At 42.5% G+C, this 10,261-nt stretch overlaps 1 protein-coding gene across 1 annotated transcript; it reads right to left on the bottom strand.

The window, feature by feature from the left end:
* Window positions 1-7,076: 7,076 nt before the first annotated feature.
* On the bottom strand, window positions 7,077-7,861 carry SF3B5 (splicing factor 3b subunit 5). The gene has a single exon (XM_050787435.1). The coding sequence runs from the start codon at window positions 7,691-7,693 to the stop codon at window positions 7,433-7,435; it is 261 nt and encodes an 86-aa protein (XP_050643392.1). The 5' UTR covers window positions 7,694-7,861; the 3' UTR covers window positions 7,077-7,432.
* Window positions 7,862-10,261: the final 2,400 nt, after the last annotated feature.

Below are 10,261 nucleotides of genomic sequence, written 5' to 3'. Positions count from 1 at the left end.
TGATTACTTTGGTGGTGGGGGTAGGGATGAATATGAGGACACAGGAGAGACTGGGCTATAAATGGTCAAAGGAGACAATAGTTTTACCTGTAATGCTTCCTTTCAGGTTTAAAAAGGGGCATAGATACATAATTTGCAAATTGTTTTAAAAATAGACAAAAGGGAAGGAACTTGGACAAAATTTGAGGTAGAAGTATCTCCATGTTATATTATTCTGTGTACCTTTTTTTGTTTAATCAGAAAAAGACAAACTTTTCTACAAGGTACACATCATTCGATTCTCATATCAAAATTTATGAATGAGATAGTATTAATACTAATGATACCGTTTTAAAGGCGGAATTCTGAAACAGACAGCAGTGGACCAGAACCAGAGATGAGTGCCCTAGTCTGCTGGCCCAGGGCTTGGAGGTGAGGAGAGGGAGGCTGAGGTGGTGAACACCCTAAACGCTTTAATGCTGTACCACAGGGCCTCAAATCACCTACTGTATTTTCCCTTCGTTTGTAATGTTACAAAGACACTTCTGCTTTAAAGGCCACTGTTTTTAGAGGAGACATGGAGGAAGCAAGGATAAGGTTCATTGAAATAGGAGGATAGAGTGGTAAGAGGGACGCCTAGAGGACAAGATAACAACTGAGAACAGTGGCTAGGAAATGAAGGAAGTGGAGACGAGGAAGGATTCTGAGCTAATGCAGATCACAGCGCTTGAAAGAGCCATTCCTACCAGACCCTTTGTGTAGTGAGATGAGATGGACTCTTCAATGTCTTGGTTTCCTACCAGCACCCCCCTGGCTCCAGGTTTCAGTATTTCAGGGTTAATTGAGTGGGCAGGCATGATGGAGCAAATGTGTGTATCGCACATAAGGAAGATGTAGGACAGAGAGAGCTGAAAGAAATGTGCGACGTGAAATGAAAAGCCAGTTAAGAACAAATTGTCATCTCTCCAAAGCAGACCAGCTGTTGGCTGCCAGATCATGCAGTACTGATACCTCATCAGTACACATCTTCCAGACATTAATAAAATTAAGGAACAAAATGTGTTGGTTTTCTTCTTGCTCTTGTCCTGAAAAAGAATGAGCTGCAGATAGCTTCATAACTAATTTGTGCAATATAATTAATGTCTCCTTTCTTTGTAATATCTTTAATTTGCTAGTCTAAGAGAGGTGGAAAGAATCGGAGCTGAGAACAAAGAATTTCCATTCACAAACGTATTCACTTTCAGCGATGGAATTACAACCCAAGGAAAGGAAAGTTTTCTGTGGCTATGAGTTCCAACCTACACACCGCTGCCAAATTTATCTTCCTTGAGTTCAGGGTTGAATACATCATTTCTCTATTCTAAAATGTTTTCATTACCAAAAGCAGTATCCCTCAAATATTTTTCTCAAAATTATCTTTGTATTTCTTGAGAAAATAAATTCCAGGATTAAATAAATGTAGGAAATGATAGTCAAGCAAAATTTCTTACTGTGAAACTTTAAATAATCTGAAGCATGAATCTCCAAGGTGTATGGCATTTCTGAAACTTATTTCACCAAAATGGTCCCCCCGCCTTATCCCTAAAAACCTAAACCAAAACAAAATAAAAAAACCCAAAAAAACCATTGATCATTTTTCGAGGAATCAGAATTCTGTAAAACACATTTCTGGAAACCCTCATCGACCCCACGAAGAGACTGGATGCTAGTTTAAGTCCCTGCTCTACCTGTTACTTGTTGATGATATTGGGCAAGACCCTTCAATTGTCCTAATATTTTTGTTTATTAGTGTAATGGGATAATAACTTTCTCAAGTTTGTCATGAAAACTGAGATGTTGATGTTAGTCTTTGGCACATAGTGCACACATAGTAAATAGTAATTGTTATGTTATTGTTATCAACCTAGGATGTAGACCCTGGTTTTCCAGATTTATGAAAGCAGGGGCCAAAGGGTGGGAGGTCTTGTAAGCCATAAGAAGTTATTAGAAGTAATGGAGAGGGGGTTTTTTTGTTTTTGTTTTTGTTTTTGTTTTTTTGAGACGGAGTCTCACTCTGCCGCCTGGGTTGGAGTACAGTGGCGTAATCTTGGCTCACTGCAACCTCCACCTCCCTGGTTCAAGCAATTCTCCTGCCTCAGCCTCCTGAGAAGCTGGGATTACAGGCATGCACCACCATGCCCAGCTAATTTTTGTATTTTTAGTAGAGACGGGGTTTCACCATGTTGGTCAGGCTGGTCTCAAACTCCTGACCTTGTGATCCACCTGCCTCGGCCTCCCAAAGTGCTGGGATTACAGGCATGAGCCACTGCGCCCGGCCTGGAAAAGGTTTTAATAGAGAAAAGGGATTTGAATTCTGCCCTTATGAGGGCAGCTAAGAAACCTTGCCCTAGTCTTAAATGTGTAAGTTTTGGCTGGGCATGGTGGCTCACACCTGTAATACCAGCTGTTGGGGAGGCCGAGGTGGGTGGATCATGAGGTCAGGAGTTCAAGACCAGCTTGGTCAATATAGTGAAACCCTGTCTCTACTAAAAATACAAAAAAGTTAGCCGGGTCGGGTGGTGGGTGCTTGTAATCCCAGCTACTTGGGAGGCTGAGGCAAGGAGAATCGCTTGAACCCGGGAGGTGGAGATTGCAGTGAGCCGAGATCATGCCACTGCACTCCAACCTGGGTGACAGTGCAAGACTCAAAAAAAAAAAAAAAAAAAAAAAAAAAAAGGGTAAGTTTTATTTCATTAGTCAAGGCCCTGCCCAAATGCCTTTCTCAATGCCCTCACCCAGTACCTCACTGGCGGTTTGCAATAATCTCTTCCTGTACATTCCTGTAGCCTTTTTTTCTAAATTTCTTTTTAGCATTTATCACTTGCTACTACATATTAAAATTATTTATGTGCTGCTATATTTATTTCTCCAACTACCATGCTTTCAAAGGGCCCACATCTTGTCCCATGCTTTTAAGCATAATAGAGTCATCTGTAAAATGATCACTAAAATTTGTCAAATGAAAAACGTGCCCAATTCTTCATAGTTTACAAAGTGGCTTTCTAATTACATCACTCTAAATACACATAGAAACCGCTGATTTTTCTCCGGAGTTATCAGGAATCTGCAAGTTTAGATCTTTTTCTGAAAGTAACTTCTATCTGAGTATCATCTGCTGCCCTCCTGTGTTTGACACAAATATTATTTTATATGAGAACAACAAAAACAGAATGGCTCAATTAAATTTATTTGGAATGCACTTCTACTTTCAGATACTTGAAATGTTTTTCCACACAAAACAATTATGCTTCCTACTAAGATTATTTTTATTCAATCTTTATTCAATATATTTCAAATTACATTTTTTACTTAGGGTTATATGAGATCTTTCATATTGGTCTGATATTCTTTCAATATAATCTACTAAACTTTTAGTATTTCGATTTTAAAAATCTGAGACAACTTATTTGAAATTATTCTAATATTATTTTTGTATGCTAGACCTACTTGGGCAACAGTACAAGACTTTGAAAAAACCTGGTTACTAGTTGTGTGATCATGTGCAAATTACTTTTCTGAACCTGTTTCATCTGTAAAATGAAGACAGTACCTCCCAAAGATCACACAAAACACTTAGCACACCATAAAAATGCTCAATATATTAGCCATTATTAATATTATAGGAAGCATGTTTTCAGATAGCTCTTCTTTGGTATTACCTATTATGGTAAAGTTAAAGACTGCCTAAGAACATGAATTAGCATGGGCCCAATATATCACCTAGATTAAGCCCTATCCTTTGATAGTCAACACTTAAGATTTATTGGACACCTGGGATGTGTTAGACATCATTCTAGATACTTAGGATATATTAGTTTGTAAAAAAGACCAAAATCCTTGCCTTTGTGAAACCCCACTCTTCATGGAGGTCTTTAAGTTACTGACTTCCTTCTAAATTCTTACTGTACACATTACTCATTTCTTTATATATGCTATCCCATACCATATATCCAGTCCTTTCCTCTCGATCTCCAATGCAGACTGTCATCTCTCTTGGTCTACTGCTACAGCCTTGAACTGGGGACAGGAGCTCACTCTAATGACACTTTTTATACCTTTATCAAGTTTTATAAGGATGGTGACTTAGTTTGACTCTGCTATTCTTTAAAGAGGAAAAAAAAAATTAGTGTTGACATTTTTATTTAATTGCCAATTATTACAATCTATCCTCTTTCACATTACCCCAGTCTACTCTCAACACAGCAGCCAGAGGGATCATCTGAAACCACAGTTCAACTGTTTTTCTTGAAGTGATGGCCCATTTCATCCATTTTTGATAAAATATCTGCCAAATACCCAAGTGTAAACAACCATAGTTTAATCTCCTATCGGTCATTATTTCCAGTAAAAATGGCAAGAAAGAAATCTCAGGGAAACTGTGAAGCCAAAACTATTTTCATAAAAGTAACATTTTACTTGCCTTTCTTACCGTTAGCATTTGCACAGATGGTGCAAAAGCAATAGTGATAAAACTACTAGCACTTAGCATAAATCAATGGAGTGGCATAAAAATGTATTCCTGGTCATTGTATACTTCATTGCCATGCACCCTCAGTAAAAACAAACAAAAACAAAAAACAATTCAGTTTCACTTAACAATGTGTTTGATGAAGCAGTAAAAATTACTAACTTTATGAAATCTTAACCCTTAAGATGTCTTTTAATATTCTGTGTGATGAAACTGGTAATATGCATAACACATTTCTGCTGCCTGCCAAAGGACAATGGTTTTCTCAAGGAAAAACACTTTTTATTATTTGAGTTGCAAACTGAATTGGCTTTTTTTTTTTTTTTTCAAGGCACGTTTTTACATGAAAAATGACAAACTGTATCTTGTTGCTCAGACTTGGGTATGTATTTGACAGACATTTTCTTGAAAACGAACCAAGTGTGCCTTTCTCTTAAAGGAAAACAATAATATTTGCTATCAATTTCATGCTTGATAGCTTGGTCAAGTTCAAGCTATCAAGTAAAAACTTAAACTTGTGGAAAACTTATACCTTCAAGTAGGTTTTTCAGTTTCCCAATACTATAAGACCTTCCTGAGACACATTAATCAATGTGATTTTTGATATATATAATGAATGTATCAACATTTGGAAGGCCTCTGTAACTCAGTGACCCATTACTTTTCAGATGACTGATGCATGATGTTCCAAATCAGGTATGGGTAAAAGATTCATTCAAAGCTCAAGACAGATGAATGAATTTTAATGGAACAGATAAAAAGTTCATTAAACCAGTTTCAGATTCCACGTTGTAACTAACCTTTAAGAAACTACCACTTGTTGGGTTTTAGTAGAATATCAAAGAAGTATATATACAAGTATTTGAAAAAGTTAAATATTCCTCCCATACTAAGTATTTATAAGAAGTGGATTTTTTCATACTTCAACAAAAATTTCATATCCCAACAGTTTGAACACAAAAACAGATATGGGAATCAAGCTGTCTTCTATTAAGCCAAGCACAGAAGACCTCTGAAAAACCAGTTTTTCTTAAAAGCCATTCTTCTCACTAAATTGTGTCTTGGTAAATTGTCATTTTTCATAAAACAAGAACTTTTTTGTTAACATGAAATGGTTTTATCATTATTTTTACCATTGACCTGAGAATTGTCCTTATTTTTCAATGAATTAAAACTTTTGCTTTCATTTCTATGGTGAATATCAACAGCCATAATCCACGCAAACAGAGGCTCTTTGGTGTCTTCAACAATTTTCTAGTGTAATGGAAGGTAGGAGTAGAGACTCACACCTGTAATCCCAGCACTTTGGGAGGCTGAGGTGGGTGGATTGCTTGAGCCAGGAGTTCAAGACCAGCCTGGGAAACATGAGACCTCCATCTCTACAAAAAAACTAAGACATGCAGAAATTAGCCGGGCATGGTGGCCCGTGCCTGTAGTCCCAACTACTTGGGAGGCTGAGGTGGGAGGACTGCTTGAGTCCTGGAAGTTGAGGCTGCAGTGAGCCATGATCGTGCCACCGCACTTCAGCCTGGAGTTCCAAAGCCACCACTGATCTAAGCTATGCCAGGTCATGTGTCTTCTCTGGGTAAAAACCTTCCAATGGTCTGGAGTGGTGGCTCACACCTGTAATCCTAGCACTTTGGGAAGCTGAGGTGGGAGGACTGCTTGAGGCTAAGAGTTCAAGACCAACCTAGCCAACATAGCAAGACCCATCTCTTATTTTTAAAAACTAAAATTAAAAAACCCACATCCTTCCAATGGCTCCTCAGAGGTTCATATATTGTCCTACAAGGCTCTACTCGTTTCCCCCTCCATTACCTGTCCCTCTACTTTTCCCCTGGCTCACCCCCTCCAGCCATGCTTGCCTCTTTGCAGGTCCTCCAATAAACCATACATACTCCCAGTGTTAGTACCATTGCACTGGCAGTTCCCTCTTCATGGAAAGCAATTTCTCCAGTTTTCCGCATGGCTATTTCCTTCATTTCCCTAAAGTCTTTGCTCAAATGTCACCATCTCAGTAACTTGTGTATCATATTTAAGATTATGGCCCTACCAACTACTCCCACCCACACCACGTACATTGTTCTCCCCTCCCCGCAGCATCTTCTAACATTTACTTATTACGTCTACAGTGTTTGACCTCCTTTCTCCACCACCAGCATAATGTAAGCCTCAAGAACATGGGAAAATGCCTGTCACATAGAGCTCAACAAATATTTGTTGAATATAGAAAGGATGAGCTCACTTGCCAGCTTGTCATTTCTGGAGACATGGCCACAAATTCCCAAGAAAAAGAAAGGATGCATTTTAAAGAGGCTAAGGAGGACAATGACAGCAAAGACTGCAGACTTTTAAAACGGGAAAAAAAGAAAATGGGATACAATAACCACAAACTTCAATACTGAAGGCATTGTGGGCCTGAAAATAACGCTCTTGGGAGAAGTGGCAGTCGGGGAATTAATTATAATGGTAGACAGGGTGGATTTAAGTACCTGATCATGGACACTGGCATGCACTCCCTCCCCCGACCCATTTCCCGCTCGGGTCTTTCAGGAGCCCTCCACCCTAACACAGGAAGTTCACACCAAGAGACTGAATGATTTCTAAACTTTATGGAAAAAGCCAATGACAATCAATTAGCCAAAAATGAGACGCCAAATCCCATCTCATTCCAGCGCCACGCCCTCTTCTCAAACGCTTGCCGGCTCTAGGCCCTCTTCACCAACACAGTTCTCAGGGGTTCTGCTGGTCTCCCAGTGCTATTCCAAAGGGTTCACATGAAGGCAGGTCAGGCGGGATTCCCCGGGCAAGCACTTCTGTACGCGGAAGTACCAGACGCAGGAGCCATAGAGAGCCGGTCCTTTGGAGGCAGAAATAGTCGAAGGGATTGGCCAACCTGAGGAACACTGGGAGAGGTGCCCCGCACAGTGGTGGTAAGGCAGAGTCTCAGTTCTCCTCGGGCTTGTCGGCTGGCGGTCCACAAGGCTGAAGCATCTTCTCCATCAAATTGAAGCGGACTCGCGCTTTGCTCTCATTCTCTGCAATGGCGAAGTAGTTGAGAAGGTCGAAGTGGCCCATGTAGGAGCAGTACGAGTCGCGGTGTTGGTTCACCAGCCACTCCCACTTGGTGGTGTCAGCGTGGCCCGTGCCGATGTACTTGGACTGCAGGTGCTCCAGCTGGCTGTGGATGGTGTAGCGGTCCGTCATCTCGCCGCTTTCCCCTTAGTTCCCAGGACAGAGGACGCAGACAACAAATCGCCGCTCTGGCGTTTCACGCGGGAGTGAGGCCACCGTGCGGAAGCTCCCGGCCCGCGCCGTCGCAGAAGAATGGCGTCACGACGACTAAGTAGCGTAAGTCCCGCTCATAGGGCTCAAAGGCGGAAGCGGAAGCACATTCTGTCACGGAATTGGAGTTGCCGAGGCGACGCCACAAGTGTGTCGCCCCTGTAGAGAGCCCCGCCCCGTCAGAGAGCGTTGCATGATGGTCCACTTGGTGGCTATGGGAAGCCCTTTTCCAACAGGGAGCCTTGCATGCTGGGACTTGTGGTCTTGGGAGTTCGTGCTCTTAGGCTTCTGGAACTCCTGGTCTCGTTTTGTTGTTTGAGACAGAGTCTCGCACTGTTGCCGGGACTGCAGAGTAATGGCGCGATCTCGATTCACTGCAACTTAACGCCTCCTGGGTTCACGCGATTCTCCTGCCTCAGCCTCTCCAGTAGCTGGGATTACAGGCGCACACCACCACGCCAGGCCAATTTTTTTTTTTTTTTTTTTTTTTTTTTGTATTTTTAGTAGAGATGGGGTTTCACTGTCTTTGCCTGGCTGATCTCGAACTCCTGATTTCGTGATCCTCCCTCCTCGGACTTCCAAAATGCTGGGATTACAGGCGTGAGCCACTGCGCCAGGCCCCTGGTCGCGTTTTAAAAGTGATCTGGGGACCTAGTGGAGGGTGATGTCTGGGAGGTGGGGCGCATCCGTGGGTGGCTTGGGGCTGATGGGAAATGGGAAACCCAAGTAGGACTGGACTACAAGCAGCCCCGAAAATAAACTCTCCGTGTTTTCCAAAGCTATCATGGTAGCACAGCCATCCCTTCACAACCAGGGATGGATTACCCAGAAGTCGGCAGGCACAAGTTCTGGTCCCAGCTATGTCTCTTAGGAGTCTGTGGCATAAAAGAGTTATTTCAGCTCTAACCAGGGTGCTTGGTGAGCAAGTACAGCACCAATTCCCACACATTCCGGCTTCCACCTCAAGCTCCTCCTTCCTCTCTAGCCACTTATTTTGATATCCTTCCTCCAAGGCCTCACTGCACCCTACTTGGCCCTTCCATTCAGTGGGTTTTGTGGATTCAACCGACCCGATTGAAAATATTTGGGGAAAAAGTCAGTCTGTACTGAAGTGTAGACTTTTTAAGGTTATTATTCCCTAAACAATACAGTATAACAACTATTTACATAGCATTTACATTGTATTAGGTATTGCTAAATAATCTGGAGACAAACTATACAGGAGAATGTGCATATGTGCAAATACAAGCCATTTTATATCAGGGACTTGAGCATCCTCTAGTTTTGGTATCCATGGGAGTCCTGGAACAAATCACTCACGGATACTGAGGGACAACTGTACTTCTCCGTGTTACCTGTTGTGCCCATCCCCATTTTCTTGTACAAGCTGTTCCCTCTAGGTGGAATGTCTGTTCCCTTGGTGAATACATCTCCCAAAAAGGCAGCTCAAATGCATCTCCTTAGAGTTTTCTCTGGCTGCTCCAGACAGATGTAAACTCTCCTTCCTCTTTGCAGGTTATACATCTCTTCCTTGTTATTGCTTTATATCCTACTGTTTGGTTTAATAACTTCCTTAGATGGGTAGAAGCTACTTGAAAAAAAAAAATCCAAAACAAAAATTTGATAAATGGTTAAATAACTCTATTACAACGGAAGGGAAGGAAAACTTTACTAGGAGAGAGATAACTTGAAAATTATTTTATTCTGCTGTTTAAACTTTGTTGGGTCAGGTTCCAAGATGCCCGAATAGGAACAGCTCCAGGCTACAGCTCCCGGTGTGAGTGACACAGAAGACGGGTGATTTCTGCACTTCCAACTGAGGTACTGGGTTCATCTCACTGGGACGTGTTGGACAGTGGGTGCAGGACAGTGGGTGCAGCACACCAAGAGAGAGCTGAAGCAGGGTGAGACATTGCCTTACCAGGGAAGTGCAAGGGCTTTCCTAGTCAAGGGAAACCGTGACACACAGCACCTGGAAAATCGGGTCACTCCCACCCTAATACTGTGCTTTTCCAAGGGTCTTAGCAAACGTCACACCAAGAGATTATATCCTGCGCCTGGCTTGGAGGGTCCCACACTGGAGTCTCCCTCATTGCTAGCACAGCAGTCTGATGGCAAGGTGGCAGTGAGACTGGGGGAGGGGCACCCACCATTGCTGAGGCTTGAGTAGGTAAACAAAGCAGCCAGGAAGCTCGAACTGGGTGAAGCCCACTGCAGCTCAAGGAGGCCTGTGTGCCTCTGTAGACTCCACCTCTGGGGTCAGGGCATAGCCAAACAAAAGGCAGTAGAAACCTCTGCAGATTTAAATGTCCCTGTCTCACAGCTTTGGAAAGAGTAGTGGTTCTCCCAGCCCAGAGTTTGAGATCTGAGAACGGACAGACTGCCTCCTCCAGTGGCTCCCTGACCCCCGAGTAGCATAACTGGGAGGTACCCCCCAGTAGGGGCAGATTGACACCTCACACGGCCAGGTACCCCTCTGAGACGAAGCTT

Source organism: Macaca thibetana, chromosome 4, assembly GCF_024542745.1.
Source record: "Macaca thibetana thibetana isolate TM-01 chromosome 4, ASM2454274v1, whole genome shotgun sequence".
Classification (NCBI taxonomy): domain Eukaryota; kingdom Metazoa; phylum Chordata; class Mammalia; order Primates; family Cercopithecidae; genus Macaca; species Macaca thibetana.
Note: the sequence above shows the minus strand (reverse complement) of the source record. Positions and strands in the feature narration are given on the sequence as shown.

Coding starts and splice junctions, on each gene's coding strand:
- SF3B5 (XM_050787435.1), bottom strand. CDS start 7,693: ATGACGGACCGCTACACCATCCACAGCCAGCTGGAGCACCTGCAGTCC.